At 28.6% G+C, this 24,563-nt stretch overlaps 4 protein-coding genes and 1 long non-coding RNA gene across 6 annotated transcripts in view; 3 read left to right on the top strand and 2 right to left on the bottom strand.

Annotated features, from left to right (window-relative positions):
* Positions 1–1,554: 1,554 nt before the first annotated feature.
* LOC111682476 (lipase 3) lies at positions 1,555–13,427 on the top strand. Its single transcript, XM_023444442.2, has 3 exons — positions 1,555–2,142; positions 10,926–11,648; positions 12,744–13,427. The coding sequence occupies exons 1-3, from the start codon at positions 2,050–2,052 to the stop codon at positions 13,140–13,142; spliced, it is 1,215 nt and encodes a 404-aa protein (XP_023300210.2). The 5' UTR covers positions 1,555–2,049; the 3' UTR covers positions 13,143–13,427.
* Positions 13,428–13,855: 428 nt separating this feature from the next.
* Positions 13,856–19,066, top strand: LOC111682465 (zinc finger protein 699). The gene is made up of 6 exons (XM_023444429.2): positions 13,856–14,281; positions 14,569–15,173; positions 16,168–16,375; positions 16,454–17,370; positions 17,427–18,428; positions 18,505–19,066. Exons 1-6 carry the CDS (start codon positions 14,278–14,280, stop codon positions 18,925–18,927), a joined length of 3,159 nt encoding a protein of 1,052 aa, XP_023300197.2. The 5' UTR covers positions 13,856–14,277; the 3' UTR covers positions 18,928–19,066.
* A 152-nt stretch (positions 19,067–19,218) lies between these two features.
* LOC111682468 (methionine aminopeptidase 2) lies at positions 19,219–21,781 on the bottom strand. The gene is made up of 3 exons (XM_023444432.2): positions 21,475–21,781; positions 20,564–21,409; positions 19,219–19,825 (listed from the first exon to the last, which is right to left on the bottom strand). The coding sequence occupies exons 1-3, from the start codon at positions 21,629–21,631 to the stop codon at positions 19,398–19,400; spliced, it is 1,431 nt and encodes a 476-aa protein (XP_023300200.1). The 5' UTR covers positions 21,632–21,781; the 3' UTR covers positions 19,219–19,397.
* Positions 21,782–22,013: 232 nt separating this feature from the next.
* Positions 22,014–23,065, top strand: LOC111682479 (transcription initiation factor TFIID subunit 11). 2 transcript variants are annotated; one of them, XM_046956227.1, is made up of 4 exons: positions 22,014–22,119; positions 22,195–22,508; positions 22,570–22,754; positions 22,816–23,065. In XM_046956227.1, exons 2-4 carry the CDS (start codon positions 22,210–22,212, stop codon positions 22,950–22,952), a joined length of 621 nt encoding a protein of 206 aa, XP_046812183.1. In that variant the 5' UTR covers positions 22,014–22,119; positions 22,195–22,209; the 3' UTR covers positions 22,953–23,065. The 2 variants fall into 2 exon arrangements, with proteins under 2 accessions (XP_046812183.1, XP_023300214.1); XM_023444446.2 differs by lacking the exon at positions 22,014–22,119 and having other exon boundaries at positions 22,128–22,508.
* A 1,392-nt stretch (positions 23,066–24,457) lies between these two features.
* Positions 24,458–24,563, bottom strand: part of LOC124421474 — a 314-nt gene continuing 208 nt past the window's right edge. Inside the window, exon 2 of the long non-coding RNA XR_006941678.1 lies at positions 24,458–24,533. This is a non-coding gene — a long non-coding RNA (uncharacterized LOC124421474). The remainder of the gene's footprint in view (positions 24,534–24,563) is intronic.

Below are 24,563 nucleotides of genomic sequence, written 5' to 3'. Positions count from 1 at the left end.
CTTATTTAAAGCATAAATTCTTAACATTAGTTTTCAAATATTATTTTTTCATTGTTTAAGGAACATTTTTGGCCATTTTTAGTTCATGTTTCACTAAATTCCATTTCGTTCCTCTTAAGAAAATCCTCTTTTAAAATAGAAAATTCTTAGAAATACTATGTTTAAACCATTAGATATCAATTTTCAGCTTGTTTTTCGTAATATTTTGCGTGTTTCACAAAATTCCATTTCGTTCCACTTAAGAAAATTTAAGTTTAAAGTGAAAATTTATTAATATCTATGTTTAATTTCCATAAATTAACCGATACATTTTTGTTTTCTGCATTTTTTCTATGTTTCACAAAATTCCATTTCGTTCCTTTAACATAATTCTTAGTTTTGTGTAGTTTATCATGTACCTCTTTGATATGTTTTCTTATTTTACTTAAATTTATTAAATTTTAAAGAGTTTTTAATATATTTTTCTAATGTTTCACCAAATTCCATTTCGTTCCTTGTTTAAAATTGCTGGATTTTTTAAGTTTTTTTGAAAAAAATTTTATGTTTTTTTTAATTTTTAAATGTTTTAATCATAATTTGATCTGTTTTTTGCATTTTTTTTCGTTTTCTTTAAATTATTTCATTTTAAAGAGTTTTTAATGCATTTTCCTAATGTTTCACCAAATTCCATTTCGTACCTTGTTTAAAATTGCTGAATTTTTAAGTTTTTTGAAAAAATTTGAAAATGTTCAGATTTTTAGATGTTTTAGTCATAATTTGTAGCTGTTTTTTTAGTGTTTCATGAAATTCCATTTCGTTTCTGTTTGCGAAAATTTGGAAATTTTTGAGATTTCTTTAAATTATTGAATTTTAAAAAGTTTTTAATACATTTTTATAATGTTTCAACAAATTCCATTTCGTTTCTTTGCATTTTTTTAGTGTTTCATGAAATTCCATTTCGTTCCTGTTACGAAAATTTCGAAATTTTTGAGATTTTTTCTTAGTTTTCTTTAAAATATTGAGTTTTAAAGAATTTTTATTGAATTTTTTCAATGTTTCAGCAAATTCCATTTCGTTTCTGCATTAAAATTGCAAGATTTTTAAAGAATTTCTTTAATTTTAAATTAATTTTTTAATGTTTTTTAACTTAATTTTTTTTTTGCATTTTTTCCAGATTTAAAAACCCAGACAAACTATTGGCAACAACAAAGAAAGATTACACCAGCGATAACCAATTAATTTGAACGAAAAAAAAAAACAACGTCACTAATCTGTAGTGAAAAGTCTTATCAGTTTAAAGTAAAACCAACAACAACAATAAAACTTTAAATATTTTTTTCTCAATGAAGGCAAAATAATTGCAAAAAAAAATAACAATAACAATTACATTTTGTTTAAATAATTGTATATAATGGGTTTTTTTTTGCTTAACAATTAATGCATTAATTATTAAAACAACAAAAAAAGATTAAGAAAAAAGTACTCAACGGGGTTTGAAATACGAAACAACAAAAAATTTATGAACCAAAACAAAAATAAAATAATCAAACGATTGCCATTCGCAAAAAAAAAAATAGTAAAAAAAATTATTATTATTATCTGCGATTTTAAACAAAAATTAAATGTTTAATTTTTTAACGCACACTAATACATATATGCATGTATGTTTGTATGTACAACTAGCTCGGAAAAGTTAAAAAGGCAAGCAGCATTAAACAACTTTAGCACAGTCCAGTCTAAGTGGGTCAACAGCTTGGACGCGCTTCATCAAATATTTCAAGAGAAGAGTTTTAACAAATTGCACAAGAAAAATATTGTTAAAAGAAGTTGTTTAAAAAAAAACAAGTATTAAGTGTTTTTTTGGAAAACTAGTATTAGAGGATATTTTTGTGTGTATGTTGGTTTTAAGATATAACTAATATTGCTTAATAAAGTTTTTGCGCAAACAAAATATTACAACATTTACAAAAAAATATTAAAGTTATACAACAGTTTTTTTTCTACCAAAGTGTTGGCAAAATATTTCTAAATAAATTTTTTTGAAAAAAAAAGAAACAAATTTTCAACAAAATGTTATTAAAAACGGGCAATTTTATGTTCCTTTTAATCCTGCTGTTAAATTTTGCACGTAAAATACAAAAAGCGGAAGCATTTAAAGTAACGGTAAGTTTTAAAACAATCATAACAACCATTTGCATAAAAGATAACCACAATAAATGACTAACCAACCAACCAACCAATAATTTTCAAGTTCAAAGTTAACATCATTTCGAGAAGAAAAAAAACCTCACAGAAAACAAGAAAGAAATGACAATCAAAACAAAGAAAGAAAAAAATAAAAACACACCTTCAAGTCTAAAAATATTTGTTTACCTTTTGCAAAAATTTAACCGTTAAGTTTTTTGAATTTCAAGTTCAAAGTTAAAGAGAGCCAAGCCAAACAATCAAATGTTTATGTTAGCAAAGACATTGGAAAAAGAGCAGGAAAATAACAATTTATCAATATAAATGACAAAAAAAGTTAAAAAATAATGAATTTTTAATGATTTTTCAATGTTTCATTAAAATTTCATTTCGTTCCTCTTAAAAAAATTCAAAAATTTTTAACATATTTTATTATTTTCCTTAAAACTAAAGTATTCTAAAAGGTTTTCAAGGAAATTTTTCAATGTTTCATCAGATTCCATTTCGTTCCTCTTTAAAAAATTTGAAAGGTTTTAACTTATTTTACTAATTTACTTTAAATTATTAAATTTCTAATGATTTCCTATAAAATATGTTAATGTTTCATTAGATTCCATTTCGTTCCTTGCTCAAAATCAATAGATTTTTTGTAAAAACCTTTAAAAATTTTCTTTATTTTTTGTCATTTCTAAACATTTTACATTTAAAACTGTTAATTTTTTGTTCTATTTTTCAATGTTTCATCTGATTCCATTTCGTTCCTCTTAAAAAAAATATAGAATTTTTAACATTATTATGAATTTTTCCCTAAATAATTGATTTTTTTTATTGTTTTCCAATAAAATTGTTCAATGTTTCACTAGATTCCATTTCGTTCCTTACCCGAAATTAACAGATTTTTAAAGATTTTGGCAAATTTTCTTATAGTTTTTATATTTTCTAAACATTTTACATTTAAAACTGTTAATTTTTCAATGTTTCATCAAATTCCATTTCGTTCCTCATAAGAAAAATTTAAAAATTTTTAAGATTATTGTTAAATTTAGTTAAAATTATTAAATTTCTAATATTTTCCTATGAAATATGTTAATGTTTCACTAGATTCCATTTCGTTTCTTGCCCGAAATTAACAAATTTTAAAGACTTTAGCAATTTTTCTTATATATTTTCAATTTTTAAACATTTTACTTTTAAAACTGTTAATTTTTTGGTTTATTTTTCAATGTTACATCAAATTCCAAAATATGTTAATGTTTCACTAAATTCCATTTCGTTCCTTGCTCAAAATTAACCGATTTTTAAAGATTTTAGCAAATTTTTTTTATATTTTTGGACTTTTCTAAACATTTTACATTTAAAACTTTTTATTTTTTGGTATATTTTTCATGTTTCATAAGATTCCATTTCGTTCCTCTTGAAAAAAATATGAAATTTTTTACATTGTTATCTATTTTTCCTTAAATTATTGATTTTTTTATGATTTCCAATAAAATTGTTTAATGTTTCACTAGATTCCATTTTGTTTCTTATATAAAATAAACAGATTTTTAGATATTTTTAATTTTTTATATATTTTTCATTACTATACATTTTACGTTTATAACTGTTTATTTTTTGTTATATTTTGCAATGTTTCATCAGATTCCATTTCGTTCCTCTTAAGAAAAAATTTAAAATATTGTGATTTTTAACTAATTAACTCAAAATTATTGCATTTTAAATGATTTTAAACAAAATTTGTTTAATGTTTCATAAGATTCCACATCGTTCCTGGTTTGAATTAAAGAGATTTTTATTTTTAATTTTCATTATATATTTTTCCAATAAATTAAAGTTTTCACAAAAACTTGCCAAAAATCTAAAGAGGTCTTTAAATTTTAAACAAGGAACGAAATGGAATCTTGTGAAACATGTATCAAATTTGTAGAAAATCATTAAAAATTCAATAATTTAGAATAAAACAACAAAAAAGTTTAAAATTTTAATTTTTTAATAGAGGAACGAAGTGGAATTCAATGAAACCTTAAAAAAATCCAAAAACATTTAACAGTTGAAAACATCGGAAAAAAACAAACTTTATTTCTCCATTTTTACCCTAGGAACGTAATGGAACTTGATGAAACATTTAGAAAATTTGTTAAAAATTATTTAAAGTTCCATAATTTTAAGTTAAATAACAAAAAATTTAAAAAAGAAAATTAAATTTTGTATAGAGGAACGCAATGGAATTTGTTGAAACATTGTAAGAAATCCCAAAAAGCAATAGGCAGTTTAACAAGTTTCAACTAAGTTCTTACAAAATTCCTAAATTTGCCAGTAATTTAACAAAACAATAGAATTTCCATTTAATTAAACAATTTAAAACTACAGAAAAAAATTAACTAAACAAATTCACTTAACAACAAAAACAAACAAATTCTTTAAAGTTTCCTAATAAATTAACAACAATTTTATTCTAAAGCACACGTATTAAGTCATAAGTTTCTATGAATTTATTCAACAAAAACAAACAAACAATAATAATTGCATTTATTATTTATTTTATTTAAAAATTGTTAAGCTTTTATTGACAATTTAGCGTGTAGTTTATTCAAATTAAACCTATTTGTTTTTGTTTTAATTTCAATGTTTACTTAATTTGTAAAAAATCTTTGGAATAAAGCTAATTTCCTATTTAATAAAACGCTTATAACAAGGAATGCCTTTAACAAAGATGACAACATTGTTTTTTCAGTAAATGTAAACAAATAATAATATAAGGAGACAGCAAAACAACAACAACACTATCATTCATAATGTTAGTTTGTTAGTGGACAAAGGGGAATGCAAAAGGAAAACACAATAACAACAACTTAGTATTTCCAGTTAAAATGTAAACAATAACAAAAGGAATTTTTGACAGCAGGCTTTAAATAAAGTTGCCGGATGTTAGAGAAATTGTGGGATTTAAAAAAAAACCCAAAGCTTAATAGAAATTTTATGAATTACAAAAAAAATCTTAAAAATAATTAAAAAATTAACATTATTTAAATAAATTAATGTAAAAAATACTTAAAATAGATGTTTTACAGTAAGTCGAAAGTTCTTCCACGATTTCTTTAAAAACAAAATTCGATTAAATTTTTATTTACAAAACTTATTTTGTTTTGTCACCAATTTTATACTTTGATTGCAAATTATTGTGTAAATATATTTTCTTTTGTTATTTAATTGCAAAATGCATTTAATTTTATTGCATTTATCGCAGTTGAATCATAATTTATAAAAAAAAAATTTAAATAAAATTCTCAATGTTTTACAAAAACACGATAAAGAATTTGAAATAAACAATGTGGTCAGTACCATTAGCAGGGTTATACACTGAAATATAGACCAAAGACTATGACCTAGGCTATAGTTCAGACTAATCCTAAGGCTATAATACAGACTACAAACTATACTATAATCCAGACTACAAACTAGACTATAATAAAGACTACAGACTGGTTTATAGTCGTGACTACAGACCAGACAAGACTATACTCCATATTATAGACTAGACAATAGTCTTGACTATAGACCAGACTATAGTCCTAACTATAGACTAGACTATAGTCCTGACTATAGACTAGACTATAGTCCTGACTATGGACTAGACTATAGTCCTGACTATAGACTAGACTATAGTCCTGACTATAGACTAGACTATAATCCTGACTATAGACTAGACTATAGTCCTGACTATAGACTAGACTATAGTCCTGACTATAGACTAGACTATAGTCCTGACTATAGACTAGACAAAAGTCCTGACCATAGACTAGACTATAGTCCTGACTATAGACTAGACTATAGTCCTGACTATAGACTAGACTATAGTCCTGACTATAGACTAGACTATGGTCCTGACTATAGACTACACTATAGTCGTGACTATAGACTAGTCTATAGTCCTGACTATAGACTAGTCTATAGTCCTGACTATAGACTAGACTATAGTCCTGACTATAGACCAGACTATAGTCCTGACTATAGACTAGACTATAGTCCATACTATAGACTAGACTATAGTCCTGACTATAGACTAGACTATAGTCCTGACTATAGACTACACTATAGTCCTGACTATAAACTAGACTATTGTCCTGACGATAGTTTAGTCTATAGTCCTAGTCTATATTATGGAATATAGTCTATTCTATAGACATGACTACAATCTAGTTAACTAGTCTAAATAAGGGGCAAACTATTTTCTTATCATTATGATTTTTTTTTCAAAAATTTGACGTCAAAATTTCATTCATAGTAGTTTTTTCTTTGCAAAAAATTCTTATTTCTTCTTATTTAATTTGCTAATGTTCCGATTAGCATTAATTATTATATCAGGGGGTCTTTAAGACGCGTGTTTGCTCTTGTTGTTTTTTTAGGCCAATTGGAAGTATATATAAAGAAAACATTTGATTATTTTCAATGCGCTGATTTAGGGTTTCGGAAATCATATGTTATTGTTATAATTTCTTTGGGGCAATTAATAATAATAATAAGTAATAATAAACTATCACAAGATAAAGTGAAATTGAGGAAAATAGAAACAAAACTATAATTTTTAATCAAAAAAATAATCATAATTATCAACAAAACTAATGAAAGATAAAGTGAAATTTAAAATAATGCAATAATTTAGAAAGGACAAGAAACTATTGATTATTCTAGAACATTTAATAAAAAAGCGGCAAGTTTTTTGTTAATAATTATAACAATATTTCTTATAGTCATATTAACTAATATATAGATTATTTTATGATCAAAGTCTATTTGTAAAAAAAACAATATAAAAATTTAAAAACAAAAATAAAACTATAAATTAAAAAATTTCGTATTTTTTTAGTTCCGCAAATTTTTTAGCAGCTGCCCCCTAGTTTTTACATTTCTTATCTTATCTATAGGTTTTTCACTATTTCTTTTATAGTGTGTAATAGTTTTACTTTTTTTGGACTTTGAATATTGTTTGTAATATAAAAAAATAGCTTCTATAAAATAAAACTTATCAAATAGGTATAGTTTTTTTTTCGACATATAATAAAATAATATGAGATCATTTCTAAGGCACTTGACATCAGGTGGTGGGTGTTGTAGATTATATTTTACCCTGATTAGATATTTGTTTTTTAGGAAATTAAAAATAAAGTATATAATATTTATCATGCTTTTTGAAATAGTTATTTGAAAATGTAATATTTTAATAGAACAATAAAACATCTAATCATTATTGTGGTGAAAAGGAAGCGGTTATTTAGTGATTATGTTTTTTAAATCAAATGGTCTGTAAAATAAATTCGGCGGAAATATAGTTAATTGTCTTGAGTATAATTTTATCAATTGTCTAGACTAGTATCCTGATACAAAGTCTATACTATAGCCTAAATTATAGTACAGATTGCAGAATATTCTTTAGTTAAAATTGTAGGTTTAAAAGTCATGAAAAATGTCTGGTATGTATTCGAGTATATAGTCTTGACTACAGTCTTGTCTACAGACCTTTCTATGCTCTAGTCTATCAGCTTTACGATATTCTAGTCTATAGGCTCTACTATAGTTTTTACTATAGTGTAGTTTATACACTTTACTCTAGCCTCTAGTCTAGTCTCTAGTCTAGTCTATAGTCTTGTCTAGTCTCTAGTCTAGTCTAGTGTATAGTCTAGTCTATAGCCTAGTCTATAGTCTAGTCTATAGTCTAATCTATAGTCTAGTCTATAGTCGAGTCTATAGTCGAGTCTATAGTCTAGTCTATAGTCTAGTCTATAGTCTAGTCTATAGTCTAGTCTATAGTCTAGTCTATAGTCTAGTCTATAGTCTAGTCTATAGTCTAGTCTATAGTCTAGTCTATAGTCTAGTCTATAGTCTAGTCTATAGTCTAGTCTATAGCATAGCCTATAGTCTAGTCTATAGTCTAGTCTATAGTCTAGTCTATAGTCTAGTCTATAGTCTAGTCTATAGTCTAGTCTATAGTCTAGTCTATAGTCTAGTCTATAGTCTAGTCTATAGTCTAATCTATAGTCTAGTCTATAGTCCAGTCTATAGTCTAGTGTATAGTCCAGTCTATAGTCTAGTCTATAGTCCAGTCTATAGTCCAGTCTATAGTCCAGTCTATAGTCTAGTTTATAGTCTAGTCTATAGTCCAGTCTATAGTAAAATTGCATTCCCGTTTTTTTTATATCTGGCATCTTTACAAAATTACTGACAAAACATTCAAGAACAAGGGAAAGTTCAAAACAATAACAAAACTTAACATAATGTTGTTATGATTAAGATGATGGTGATGATGACATAAACAGTCAAACAGATACACTCACATTGACACATTTAAACAGATTTAGAAAAAAAATAAACAAATTGCCAGTAATCATTACATTATTGTTGTGAATGAGGGGGGAAAAGAACATGTGAATGATATTTAAAAAAGGGGTGTTAGGAGAAAGGAACACATGATAATGGCAAGCTAAAGTATTTAGCAAAAGACAGTGTTGACAATTTGATAATAATTTAATCTCTTAAATTAGTAAATAAATAGCAGAAATTTCTCATTCTAATTCCTAGCTTTAGCAGCATATTCTGCTTTTTAAAACACAATTGTACTGTTTGACAAAACTTTTGCAATTTTTTTTTCTTGAGAGTTTTAAAAAAGCGTTTCATTGGTTTCTTTTCTCTATTTAAAAAATAACTGGTAAAATTTAAGAAAAAAGATCACATTGAATTAAACTTTGGGTTTAGTGTACATTATATATTTTTAGCGTGTTTTTTTATTTAAATATTTAAGTATTCTCGTCTGTTAATACTGAAGGTGCTAGAAAGATAATTACGTCAAAATGTAAATGTATATAGTAGGTGCTTTGCCATTTTCAATTGATGGACTTTGCTCTTAAAAACACACAAATTTTATATTTGTTTATTTAATTTTGTTGCTATTTGTGGGCATGACTTTTAATTTATTTCTTTTCTACAGTTGGAAAAAAATGCGGAATTAATGATTAATGTGAAAAATGTGTGGGATGTTGAGTCCATAGTCTGGACTATAGATAAGACTATAGTATGGGCTATAGATCAGTTTATAATCTTGACTATTGATCAGTCTATGGTCTGGACTATAGATCAGTCTATATTCTGGACTATTGATCAGTCTATGGTCTGGACTAAAGATCTATGGTCTGAACTATAGATTAGTCTATAGTCTGTATTTTAGATAAGTCTATAGTCTAAACTATAGATCAGTCTACAGTTTGAACTCTAGATCATTCTATAGTCCGGACTATCGATAAGTCTGTATGATTAATGTGAAAATGATGTGGGATGTGGGTCCATAGTTTGGACTATAGATAAAACTATAGTATGGACTATAGGTAAGTGTATAGTCTGGACTATAGATCTGTTTAAAATCTGGACTATTGATCAGTCAATGTATAACCTAATGATCAGTCTATAATGGACTATAGATCAATCTATAGTCTAGACTTTAGATCAGTCTATGGTTTGGACTGTAGATCAGTCTATAGTTCGCACTATAGATTAGTCTATAGTCGACTATAACCTGATATATAGTTCAGCCTATAATCTGGACTATAGATCAATCTATAGACTAGACTATAGATCAATCTATAGTCTGGACTATAGATCAATCTATAGTCTGGACTATAGATCAATCTATAGTCTGGACTATAGATCAATCTATAGTCTGGACTATAGATCAATCTATATTCTGGACTATAGATCTATAATCGAGACTATAGATCTATAATCGAGACTATAGATCAGTTCATACTCTGGGCAATTGATCAGTCTATAGTCTGGACTATAGTTCAATGTAAAGTATGGACTAGATAAATCAATAGATCATTCTATAGTCTAGTCTATATATCAGCCTAAAGTCTGGACTAGAAAGCAATTTAAAGCCATGACCATGCCTATGGTCTTGACTACCAGACCACCAACCTATAGTATTGACTACTTAACATTCTTTATTAAAAAATTCAATTCGTATTTGTTTTAGTAATTTGTATAATGCCCTCATTATTTTCTTATTGCTGGAACTAACAAGTCATAAATTATTCATTTATTAAATGTTTTTTATATGTTTAATTACATTTAATTGCTTTAATTCAGGTGAAGACATTTAATTAAATTTTTTGTTTCTTTGTAAAAAATTTACAAAGTTAAAATGTATATAATTTGCTAAGAACTTTGATCAGAAAATTTTAAATAAAAATTAAAAAAAATCTATATTATAAAATACTATAGATCTTACTGCAGTTTTGGCTCAAGATCTGTTTATAGTCTTCCTTAAAGATCAGTCTATAGGCAGGTTTATATATAAGTCTATAGTCTTGACTATTGCTGGGTCTATAGTCTAGACTATAGATCAGCCTATAATTCATTTCTAGTGGGTTCTTATTAAAGAGTATAATGAACTTAATATTTTCTTACTGCTAGAACTAATAGTCATTCAGTTTTTTATAAAATGTCTAGCTTTAATCGAATACTTTGTTAAGAAAATAATTCTATAATTAGCTAAGAACTTTGAACAGAAAAATAATAATAAAAAAACGTTTATAAAATTTGTATAAAATAAACAATAACATCATTAAAAATGACACATTGCAAAGTAAGATCATAAAATTTAATTATACTCGTCTACATTTAAACAACAAAATATATATTAGGGCATAACTTTTAAAAAAAATAAAACTTTTTCAAAATACTAATGTTTCACTTTTTCCCCCCATTTTCAGGCTAAATTAATCTCCAATTATAATTACCCAGTCGAAGAGCATACAGTACACACCCCCGATGACTATATTCTAACCATTTATCGTATACCCGATTCACCGAAATTAAAACATCACAATAATACGGTGAAACCAGTTGTCTTTCTACAACATGGCATTTTATGTGCCTCCGATGATTGGATTATTAATGGTCCTGAAACTTCGCTAGCCTATATGTTTGCCGATCAAGGCTATGATGTTTGGCTAGGTAATGCCCGTGGTAATACCTACTCACGCCAACACAAGCACAAACATCCTGATTCTTCGGATTTCTGGAATTTTAGTTGGCATGAAATTGGAGTTTACGATTTAGCCGCCATGTTGGATTATGTTCTAGAGGAAACGCAACAACACTCACTACATTTTGTGGCTCATTCTCAGGGTACAACAACTTTCTTTGTGCTTATGTCTTCGCTACCGTGGTATAATGAAAAAGTCAGAACGGTACATTTGTTGGCACCGATAGCTTTCATGAAAAATCATTCATTTTTACTATCGAAAGTGGGGCGTTTATTTTTGGGTTATCCCTCGTTTATGAGCATGATTTTGAGTGGTTTCGAGCTTTTGCCTACGACTAGTATACAGAAATTATTCTGTGAATATGTTTGTTCGCATGATTCGTTGAAATTTTTATGTTCGGGAATTTTGGATTTCATTGGCGGTTGGGGTACAAAGCAATTAAATCATGTAAGTAAATTTTGGAGGTATTTGTTTTACTGGATTCTTAAGAATGTAGTTTGAACTATAGTCTAGGTCATAGACTGATCTATAGACTGGGCAGTAGTATAATCTATTGTCTATACTTAAATTTTAATCTATAGTCAAGTCTATCTTCAAGGCTATAAAGTAGCCTATAGCTTGCATTATAGTCTAGTCTATAAACCGAACTCTAGTCTAGTCTAGAGTCCGAACTATAATCTATTCAAAAGTCCAGAATAGGTAAAGTTTAGTCTATAGTCTGTTCTATAGTCTAGACTATAGACTAGACTATAGTCAGGACTATAGTCTATTCTATAGTCTGGACTATAGTCTAGTCTATAGTCTGGACTATAGTCTAGTCTATAGTCTGGGCTATAGTCTATAGTCTGGACTATAGTCTAGTCTTTAGTCTGGACTATAGTCTAGTCTATAGTCTGGACTATAGTCTAGTCTTTAGTCTGGACTATAGTCTAGTTTATAGTCTGGACTATAGTCTAGTCTATAGTCTGGACTATAGTCTAGTCTATAGTCTGGACTATAGTCAAGTCTATAGTCTGGACTATAGTCTAGTCTATAGTCTGGACTATAGTCTAGTCTATAGTCTGTACAACAGTCTATTCTATAGTCTGGACTACCTATTCTATATTCTGGACTACAGTCTACTCTATAGTATAGACTATAGTCTGGTCTGTACTGTAATCTATTCTATAGTCTAGACTATAGTTAAGTCTAAAGTTTGGACTATAATCTAGTCTGAAGTTTAGACTACACTCTAGTCTATAGTCTAGACTCTCTAGTCTCTAGTCAGGACTATAATCTAGTCTTGTCAAAAGTCTGGTGTGAAATCTGCACTATAGTCTAGTCTAGACAATAATTTAATCTATAGACTGCTGTTTAGACTTGTTTATAGTCTGGATAGTCTTCTTTATATTATAGTGTATAGTGTAAAGTCTGTACTATATTTAGGCCTATAAACTGGACTATAGTCTATTTCATTATCTGGACTATAGTCTAGTCTATAGTTTCATTTTGTAATTTATTATTCTTAAACTAATATCTTCTCCCATTTTTCTTTTCTTCCAGACGCTATTGCCACATGTTTGTGAAACACATCCCGCAGGTGCCTCCACCACACAAATCATACACTATCTACAGCTCTACACTTCCGGAGATTTCAAACAATTCGATCATGGCATCGATATAAATCTCAAGAAATACAATCAGGAGACCCCACCCCACTACGAAGTTAGCAATATCAAAAGTTGTGTTAATATGTATTACAGCAACAATGATTACATGTCAGCAGTGGCAGATGTTGAATACTTAGCCACACTATTACCCTGTGTGGAATTGTATCGTATGCCCTATGATGATTGGAATCATTATGATTTCCTATGGTCGGTTAATGTTAAAGAGGTCATAAATGATAGAATAATAGAAAAAATTGAAGCATACGAGCAGACTCATAGTCATATTTTATAGTTTTTCTTCGGCAGGCAAAGAAGATATTTTGAATTTAGCTGAAGTTGTAGAGAAAAGAAAAATGTAAATATGTTTTTTTTTTCTTGTTGTAGATAGTTGTGGTATTTAAAGACTTTTTTTCTGATGATAGAAAAAAATACGACTCAAAAACGAACAGAATTATTTTAAACGTTTAAACAAAGAACAAAGTGATACTATTTAATAGGTTTTTAAAATAATATTTAAGATTTTAAAATTGTTAAGTTAGAAAAAAGAAACGCTTTTTTTACTTTTAGTTTTAAGTTTAAGACACACATACACAAACAAACGATGTAAATGAACATTAATAAAATTAATGCTAATTAATTAAATGTTATTGTTAAGTTTGATTTTTTGTAAAAAATTTATAAAATAATAAAAAATTGTAAAATTATTAAAAAGAGTTTTCTTTGTTAAACAAAAGGAAAAGGAATATATTGAAAAACCTGCAACTTCTTTTTTAAATGTAAATTTAATTTAAAATTCATTCAAAATTAACGTTTCTTTCTATAAGCATCCATTCAACCATACAGCACCCTCTATATGTCAATATAATCAACTAAACGTTTACCAACACTAGACTGTAATCATAAACAAAACCATCTCTCTCTCTTGAACACTATTCCTTAGCAAAGCAAATCTGGCAACCTTTTTTTTAACACATGCAGTGTGAGAAAAATTTTACTTACTAACAGCAGCCATATTTAATAGAGAATACAACGCCATAATAGACGTGTCGATTTTTCAAGGTGTATATACAGAAAGAGAAAAATAAGTAAAAAAAAATATTGTTCATCAAAAGAAAATTAATTTTACCAGAAATTTTTTAATGTGTAAAAATTAAAATCAACACAAAAAAGCGAAATAAAAGTAAAAAACTATAAACACAAACAAAATAGAAAACTAAAAACAACAGAAATAAGAAAAATTTACAATTAAAAATACAAATGAAAAAAAGTAGTTGCAAAAAAATGTGATAATTACGAAAAAACTCAAGAAAAGCCACAAAGAGCAAGAAAATTTACAGAAAGAATAGTTTGTTAGTGAAAAAATTTACCCTGTTTTTTACAGCCAAACAAGCAAGCCAGTTGTTAGATTTAAGGTTATTTTTGTTAAAATGGGTGAGTTTTGTTAGTATTTTACAATTTTGTTTTAAATTTATTTACATTTATACACTTTATCACTATTTTTTAATAAAAGTTTTGTTAGTACGCTTGTTAAAATAAAACTTCTTGTTAATGGTCGTGTTCATTACAATTGTTTCCCACTTTTTTTCGTTGTTTGGTAAACAAGTGTCAAAATACAGCCGCTATTTCAGGGTTGGATAATTGCTTAGAATATAAAAATAGTAGTTAACCCTTAATAGATTTTTGATACGTTCTCTAATACTTTTCTTTCCAATTTCCAGCCGATGACGTTGCCTCGACCTCTACAGCAGCTGCTACGCAGGACATGCTGGTCAAACTATCCACAGATGGAGTACCTAAACTTTTCTGTCCCGTTTGCAATAAAGCACTCGTATCTCTAGCCGGCTACGTGAAGCACGTCAAAAAACATGAACCACCTGGTGGTTTCATTTGCCGCTATTGTGAGGCTCGTTTCTGTTCCGATGAAGAGCTTAAAAAACATCGTGAATCAGAACACACTACCATAGCGTGTCGCCTGTGCAAAACGGCTACCTTTACCAATGAGGACGATTATCGAGCTCACATTCGTGACATACATCAGGGTGTGGATCGTGAAATATTTAAATGTGAAAAATGTGGAGCCGCTTACAAGACTATCGATCCATATCGGCGTCACATTGAGACAGAGTGTGGCCGTATTAAACCGTATAAATGTGATAAATGTCCCATGGCATTTGTGACGAAATATAATTTGAAACAACATTTGGATAATCATTCGGGTGAATTGAAATTTTGTTGCAGTTATTGTGGTAGGAATTTTAAGCAGAAGGCCAGATTGGTGGAACATGAGCGGACACATACGGGAGAGAAGCCGTATACTTGTGATGTAAGTTCAAGGATTAAGAAGGAGAAGTTCTTCCTTCCACTCAAAATAAATTTCACTAAAATTCGATAATTTTACTGAAATTTAACTAGAGTTTTAGAGAAATTTGAAAGTTTTTTTAAAAATTCACTTAAAATTGGAAATTTTTTCGAAATTTTGATAAAAATTAGTAATTCTGATAAAAATTGGAAATCGAAATTCTTTTAAAATCATAAATTTCATTAGAAGTTTAAAATTTTTCTTAAAATTAAAAATATCACTAGAAATTTGAAATTTTGCAAAATTTTTTAGAAATTTCACTCAAAATTAGAAATTTTGATAAAAATTAGAAATTTTGATGAAAATTAGATATTTTGATAAAAGTACGTAATTTTGATAAAAATTTTAAGTTAAAATTATTCCAAAAATCCTAAATTTCATTCTTTTAAAATCATAAATTTCATTAGAAGTTTAAAATTTTTCTTAAAATTAAAAATTTCACTAGAAATTTGAAAAAAATTTGAAAAAATTTATTAGAAATTTCACTCATATTTAGAAATTTTGATAAAAATTTGAAATTTTGATGATAATTAGAAATTTTGATGAAAACTAGATATTTTGATACAAGTCCGTAATATTGATAAAAGTTTAAAGTTGAAATTCTTCTAAAAATCCTAAATTTCATTAAAAATTCAAAATTTTTCTTTAAAATAATTTTTTTAATTTACTAGAAATTCTAAATTTTGCAAAGAATTTGAAATTTCTCTGGAATTTTTAAATTTCACTGTGCGAAACTTCACTTGAAATTTTAACAAAATTTCACTAGAAATCTAAAATTTCACTAGAAATTTAAAATTTCTCTTAAAAATGTTATGTTTAAATTCATTATTTTATTGAAAGTTTCCATTTTACCAAAAATTTACAAAATAGTTTGAAACTTTTCACTAAAATTTCGAAATTTTAAATTAATATTTTTTTATTAAAATTTTCAAATTTTTTTTTTTAATTTCCCTTCCAGGTTTGCGGCAAAAGTTTTTCACATCGTGAAAGTATTGTTACACATTCGTCCATTCATACCGGCATACGTTTGGTAGAGTGTCGCGGCTGTAGTTCTAGATTTTCATGTTATTCCAATCTCATCAAACATCGTCGTAGTCGCCCGGATACCTGTGGTTTGCCAGAATTTGATCCACCCAGAAATCGTATTAGAAAACATACTTCCAGAAGTAAGTTTAGCAAAAACAAAAAAAACTTAACTCATTACATTCTAAAACAAACACTAATCATATTTTTCATCTGTCCAGTTCCAGCCACTTTAAATCCCACCTCCGAAATCAAGGTGGTTAATGTTAATAAAATCATTAAACCCGATGATCAGGTAAAAGTTCAAGCCCTAAAAAAAGAATCACCCAACAAACCAACCAGCAGTAAGCCAATGAAACCAAAACCTACAGCTCGTAAACGTACAGGACTTGGACCATCATCATCGACAGCACCCACATTACGTAAGCGTACACTAAGAAAAAAGGCCATTAGTTTGGATGTAGTCGATGATAAAGTGTATGATAATGAGTTCAAGGTAGAGGAGCTTGAAGATGAGGACATGGATGACGATGATGAGGATTATCTACCTTTGAAGTCCAAACAAAAGCCAGAAGAGACCAAATATATTATAGAAGAGACCAGTGAAATATCTTTGTCCGATAAAAACTTGTTACATCAATGGTCGGATGATAGTGAGGATGAATATGTGCCAGACTTTGAAACGGCCGATACGGATACAGAAGATGAAGATAAAGATTTTAAAATAACAATGCCAGACATTAAGATAGAAAACGATGATGAGGCTGAAGATGAAGTGGTAATAACCACTAATATACAAATAGAACCTTTAGGGGAATTTGAGTACACACGCATGGATTCCTATGCAGCTGAGGTGAAGTATGAAGATGAAAAGGATAATCTGTTTGAGGAGAAAGATCGCATTTTAGAGCATTTGTTAAATGAAAATGATTATACTCCTTTGGAGGAGGGAGAGGCAGGTGGTGCTTATGAGGTAACAACCAGTAAAACGAAAAAAGGTAAAAGATTATCACGTAATGCTAAAGATTCCTTGGATTCTGAGGATATATTAAAAGAGACCGAAGTAGCTTTTATTAAATTTGAGGATAGTGATGATATTGAGGAACCTGGAGAAGATATTTTACAAGAGCGGCAACAAGTAAGAGTGTATAAAGCTTTAATTTTAAAGAAATATTTGTATTTTTAAAATTTTAGGCCTTAGAAGTCACCAAGGATGATATAAAAGATTGCTATGTTTTACTAGAGGATATCACCAATTGCTTCCCCTCTTTAAAGGAAACGGCAAGTGTTAAGGTGCCACGTAATTTCCAACCCTTTTTCTCAAAATCGGAAAAAATCAAAAAGTTTATTAAAAAGCGTGGCAAATATCGACCCAGACGTCCGAAAAATGAGCCCGGATCTGATGAGGATAGCAAATCTGGCAATGGTAAATCTTATCGTTTGGCTTCGATATCAGCTAAACAATTGAGGGAGCGCATGAAGTTACTAAAGAAACGTGATAAATCTTGGAAATGTCCAGATTGCATTAAAATCTATTATATGCGCAAACCTTTTGAGAAACATTTACGTGAAGATCATAAAAAATCTGAAGATTTTATTAAGGAAATATTCAAAAATGAATTGGAAGAAGTACAGACCAATGATGTGTTCAAATGTCATATATGCGATAAAATCTATTTAATGGAGAAACGTTTACTCTCGCATATACCCAAACATGGTCCGGATGGCACTTTGATACACAAGTGTCCTTGCTATTGTACTTTATACTTTAAAACACGTGAAGAGGCCACGGCTCATGCCCAGGATAAGCATAAGGATATGTTGTGGTGTGAAATATGTGAGAAATTTATGACCGGCTGTGATGCTCTCAAATCGCATAAGGCACGCATTCATGGCGGTAATAAGGATTATAAAAATAATCGTAATTTGATTTGTATGAAATGTGGCAAGAAATTTTTGGGACGTACCCAACTCACCGATCATGAGCGTTCCGATTGTGGTCGTTTGCCTTTGTATCAGTGTCAGGAATGCGGTAAATGTTTAACCACAGCGGGTATACTTAAAACTCATATGTTATTGCACAGTGATGCTAGACCTTATCAGTGTGATAAATGTGGTAAAACATTTAAGATTAAGGCGCAATATAAGACACATATAAAATATGCCCATACCAAGGAGAAGCGCTTTAAGTGTCATGTAAGTTTGTTTACATAATTTATTAAGAACAAAAATGAATTGTGGTTTAAAATGTTTGGTGTTTTTTTTTTTGCAGCTTTGTCCCAAAGAGTATCCTTATCGTGAGAGTCTTTTGACCCATATGTCAGTGCATACAGGCATTAAACGTTTTATGTGCAATGGTTGTGGTAAACGTTTTACTTGTGTTTCCAATCTGCAGGCACATCGTAAGGTTCAAGCAGAAACCTGTGGTCTATTGCCCTTAAATGCCAAGGCTACACAATATATGGGTGTACAAAAGGGCAATTTGTTAATGGGTGCCAAACCAGAGCCAGGTTTGGATTATGTAGAGACTCGCACCTTTATAGCGAAAAATGTTATTACACACGATTCACCCATGGCTATAGAACTTAATAATCAAGCACGCAACATGCAACAGGATGGCTCTTTGAGTGATGGCATTCCCTTGAACTATGTAACCTCGGGTTCTGAAATTATACTTATGTATAATAGGGATTAATTATGTTATTTATAATATATATACATTTTTTTTAATTTAAGGTTTATTTAACTAGCAACTAGTTTTATTTACAGATTTCAAATCTGTATTTGGAAACAGAAATATAAAAATTTACAAAAAAAAAAAATATTTAAAACTCAATTTTTTAATTTTTGTTTAGCATAATAGGTTTTGTTTTCTTTTATTACTTGTTTTCGCTTTTATGTATAGAAAATGTAATAGATTTTTTCTTAAAACAAGAAAAAAATATATTAAACAAAAAGAAACTAAACGTTAGAAATCAATAACAAATTGTAATTATAATGAAGAAAGTATATATTTTTAGGGGGTGGATATAGTAAAATGTTAATAAAAAGAAAAATATGTAAATATATGTCAACAGTTTCAAACTGTAAGGACAATTCTTCTTTTCTTACAACAAACCTTTATTTTTCATTTTGTTTTTTTAACCACAATCATCGTGTTATCTTTTAATAATCATCACCTCGTGAGACAATTTCTTTACAAGAGGGACGCAACATAATGGTATGTTCGTATTGAGCGGTATAACAACCCTTAATATCGCACAATGGTGGATAGGCCTCGACCACACCCTTGTCGCAGAGATCCTTTAAAGCCATTTGATATTTAGTGGCGCCAGCACGATCCAACCAACGTTTACAGAAAGCCAAAGTACCAAAGTTTTTATTAATTATACTCAACAGTTTGCTAGAGGATTGCAAACGTAATGGCACGAAGGGTGCTTCAAAGTTCTTCATGTAATGAGAACAGTCCATATCGTCATGTACCAAACCACGACCGGTGGAACCGAAAGTTTCAATGGCATAAAATTCATTTTCTTCCATTCGAGTTGAGTCGCCACCCTTCACAATGGGCACAGTTTTGCCAGAGTGAATACCTGTAAAATTGTGGGAGAAGAGAGAGAGAGTACAAATAGATTTTTTAGATGCGAGTTAGGCCATATTATAAAGACAAACATTTGATAGAAGCAAAACTTTTCTTTTCATCACGTTAAAAGGTATTCCCTACAGATCGATCAAGTTCCAAAACTTGTAAAAGAAAATTTATTTGCATGATCGTGTTTTGAAAATGCTTATGAGTATATTTTTAGCTAGATCGGTTCAAAAATATTTCAAGGGCAATAAGTTCAGCACGATCACGATTTGGAAATGTTTAAAAAAAAGTAAATTTTTAGGATGATTAGTTCGATAATGTACGATCAGTTTTAAATGTTTTGTATGATTGGATTGAAAACGTTTAATTTAAATTTATTTCAGCATGATCGAATTGCAAAGTGTTCTAAATACAACTTTTAAAATTTGCGGGATCATGTTTTAAAGAAAATATGTTTAGAACGATAGGTTTAAAAAAAATTCTAAAGACAAACAGTTCTGTACGATCGGTTTGAAAAGGTTTTAATAATAATTAGTTAAATATAATTTTTGAAAAATTTATCAAGCCACGATCGATTAATAAATGCTTTGAAAACATTTAAAGGAAAAATTTACTAATACGATCGTTTTAGAAGAGTTTCAGGAAAAGTTTTCCAAAATGATCCTCTTAAGAAATGTTCAGCACGATCGAAACTTCTCCCAAAAAAGTTAAAAACAAGTTATAAAAACAAACATCTACTTACGATAAGGACTAATGGAATGACCATTCAAATTACGTATCGCCTTAATTGGATATGTCTTGCCGTCCAATTCAATTTCATACGATTCCATAACTTCCTGAATAGCAGCGCCAATATCACATAGACGTACATCAATACCGGCCTCCTTGATGCCAGTATTGGTGGCATCTTTAACGGCCTGCAACAACGGATCATATTTGTTGTTGAACGTCAGCGTAAAGGCACAATCAATAATGCGTCCCTTGATGTGTGTACCGAAATCAATTTTGCATACATCATCGTATTGCAAAACAGTAGTATCACCGGCATTTGGTGTGTAATGGGCAGCACAATGATTGAGAGAGCAACCGGTGGGGAAAGCTAAACCGGCTTCCAAACCATTCTCGCCAATTAATTTGCGAGCAGTATTTTCGAGTTCTTCACAGATTTGTATCATGGACATGCCGGGCTTAATATAACGTTGCATATACTGACGCGTCTGTCTATGGGCTTCGGCTGCTTGACGCAGCTCCTGATAGATATCATTATGTGCACGATCTAAGGCACGTTTTTCCTCAGAAGTGAAACGATTGGCGGCTACGGTATCATCAGGTAAATGTTTAGGTTTAGGATGATGCATAATTTCACCCTCGGGGAAATTGCCATCGGGGAATAGCTCCGAAATGGGTATGGAGGGTGGTTCGGTTTGTACCTTTTTCTGGTTCTTATTTTTGTTTTTATTCTTTTTCTTATTGGCCGACTTCTTTTCGCCATCAGCGGCAGTTTCACCATTTTGTTCAGGTTTATCGGCTTCAGTGCCGGCTGTTTCACCCTCACCACCATCGGCCGCTTTTTTGGCAGCAGCTTCAGCTGTTTAATACAAAGTTATTATTAAAAATCTTGTATTTTTTTACTGTTGCATGAGTTTAAATTACCTTGTCTCAATTTCTTATTATTTGGTTTAGGTTTCTTTTGCTTTTTAACCTCTTCTTGTTGGGGTGCTGCACTATCGGAGACCTCATTAGCTTCGACAGCTTTTTCAACATTTGAGGGTACATTGCCATCAACTTTAGTTTCCTCTACGGCGGACATAATGTTGTTAAGGTTGTTTTTTTATTTATTTAACAAAAATATAAAATAATTCCAATTATTTGTACTAATCAACAACCGTACAAATGCAATTTTTTGCTAAAAGGAAGAAAAAAACGAACACGAGTTTTTTTCTTTGGAGCAAATGACAGTAAAAGAAAGAAGAGAAAAATAAACGTTTAACAACACTTATACAAAAGTGAGACATTGAAGTTAAATCACAACACTTAGCAACACTATGTAAAACATAAACAAATCTTTTACTTTTATTTTATTAAAAAACAATATCATTTATATTTAAAAAAATTATTTAAAATATTAAAATTAATATAAAAATAAATTTTCTACGATATAATCGCATTTTAATGTAATATATTTAAAATTTATTAATGGCAGCGTTCATGTATGAATAAGTGTTGCAAAAATTGCAATTTTATCATTTTCCAACACTGGACAAATGTCATGAACACAGACATTCTTCTATCAAAAATGTATATTTTGTAAACAAACCAGCAGAAACATTAAATATTTTTAATAAAATTTCTTTTATTTTAAACAATCTATAGATTTAAATAAAAAAAATGGATGATATATTCTTTCCCACACAAAAATCTAACAATCTCAATGATTCCGATGAAGTGGATTTAAAATTTTTCGATTCTCACAATGATCACAATAAAACCACCAGCGAAAGTAGCCAAAATTCTGACTCGGACAATAAACCAGAAGATAGCAAGGATTCGGATCATAAAACAGAAAATTTAACGGTGGTAAAAAGAGAGCAAACGGAAAATAAAGAAGATTCGGAGGATCAACAGTGTGTAAGTCGTAAACAAAAGTCCAAAAAGGAATTGGAAGAGGAGGAAAGAGAAAAAATGCAGTAAGTTGTTGGGTTTTATTAGAAAAATTTATAAATTTGTTAAATCTACTGAAATTACTAGAGTTTTAGTGTCCAATTTCACCGAAGAACAGCTGGATCGCTATGAAATGTATCGACGTTCTGCCTTTCCTAAAGCGGCTGTCAAAAGACTTATGCAAACCATTACCGGCTGCTCGGTTTCACAAAATGTAGTGATTGCCATGTCCGGTATAGCTAAAGTTTTTGTGGGTGAGATAGTGGAAGAAGGTTAGTTGTTTTTTTAACAAGATTTTGTTCGAAATTTTTTAAATTGTTTTTATTTTTGTAGCTTTAGATGTCATGGAAGAAATGGGTGATACTGGCGCTTTGCAACCCAAATATTTACGTGAAGCTGTACGCCGTTTAAGGCAACGCAATCGTATGCCTATAGGGAAATTTCAAAAACCTTATTTTAGATTGAATTGATTTCATTAAGTATTGTTTTTTTAGATTTAGTTTTAATTTTTTCAATAATTTCATGAATTAAACTGCCAGTTTTAAGTTGAATTTAATAAAAAATACAAATATTTTCTAAGAAAGTTAAAGATATTTTAATTAAATAACAAAAAATAAGGTAAAGTATAATAACATTTATTAAAACGAATTAATAAACATTTTATTTAGTTTAAAAGAAAGTATTTATTAGCGGTTTTAAATACAATTCATAGGTATATTTTCAATAAAACCATAAGTAAGAAATTTTGTTTTTCAAAGGAATCGTTTAAATTCTATCAATTCTTTAATAAAATAACTATTTATTAATTAATTATAATATATAGATTAATTTCTACATATAATTTTTTCTTAAAATAAAGTTATTTCTTAATTTTTTCATTAAAATAGTTATTTTTCTTTAGCATCTATAAAAATTTAAACCAAACTGTGTCTTTTCTCTCTGTTCTTTGTTTACAAATTGCTTTTGACATTTGTTTTGTTTTTGTTTGCAAAACAAAGCAAAAAAACAAAACTTCAATTTCCTAACGGTAGTTAAGTTTAGTTTTGTCATATTTTTTCAGTGGAAAGCAAGTGTAGTTTTAATTAAGTGATAAAAATTTAAATTAATGTTAATAAAATCTAAAATTTAATGAAAAAAGTGAAAATTAATATAAAATACTAATGAAACAACATAAAGTATATGAAATTTTCGTAATAAAGTAAGTAAATTCTTAAAAATAACACAAAGAAAATGTAGTTGAAAATAATGGTGGCTGCTGTTAGTGTTTTTGTTAATTGCTTTAAAAACTACAAAAATATTTGGATAATTGCAAATTTTGTTCATTATTAGTGAATGTTAATGATAATTCTTTAATTAAACAATAGCATTTATGTTTATTGTTGGTTTTTAAACAATTTAGTTAGCGGCCACAAAATTTGCCAGGAAATTGATCAGTGTTACCGCTTATAGCGTTTTATTTAAATGCTTTTTTATAAAGAAATTTACATTAATTAATATCAAAGCATTATTAAGCGAATGAAGAAGAAAATAATGATTTATTTTGAAAAAATCGTTACATTTTAATTACATATTAATGTTAAAAAATTCCATTCTATTTAAAATTTTTTATTTTTAACAATACAATTTGAAAAAAATTAAAAAAACAATACAAAAAATTAATAGAAATTATTCATTCTCCTAAAAACATTTGACAAAATGCAAAGTTTTGAGAATATTTATAAATAAAAACTTCAAGTTGACAAAAACTTTTATTTGTTTCAGTACCATTTTCATATGAATAAACAACATTATAGATTATTTAACGAGTTTTACTAAAGCATACTTCTATTTTATCATTTATATTGAAATAACAAATATTTTTTCATAGAAATGTTTTACAAATTTTTTCATTATTATAAATTATTTAACAAATATTAGTTAAAAATACGACTTCTATTGAAATTGAATATTTTCACTGTGTTTCAATTCCATTCTCGGCTTAAATTAAGCGTTCTGATCCAGCTGATTTTAATACTTTTGTTTATATCACATGATAGTACTTGTTCTTGTGACTTCAACAAAGGAAAAAAAATTATCCGCTC

This window comes from Lucilia cuprina, chromosome 2 (assembly GCF_022045245.1).
Source record: "Lucilia cuprina isolate Lc7/37 chromosome 2, ASM2204524v1, whole genome shotgun sequence".
NCBI classification, from domain to species: domain Eukaryota; kingdom Metazoa; phylum Arthropoda; class Insecta; order Diptera; family Calliphoridae; genus Lucilia; species Lucilia cuprina.
Note: the sequence above shows the minus strand (reverse complement) of the source record. Positions and strands in the feature narration are given on the sequence as shown.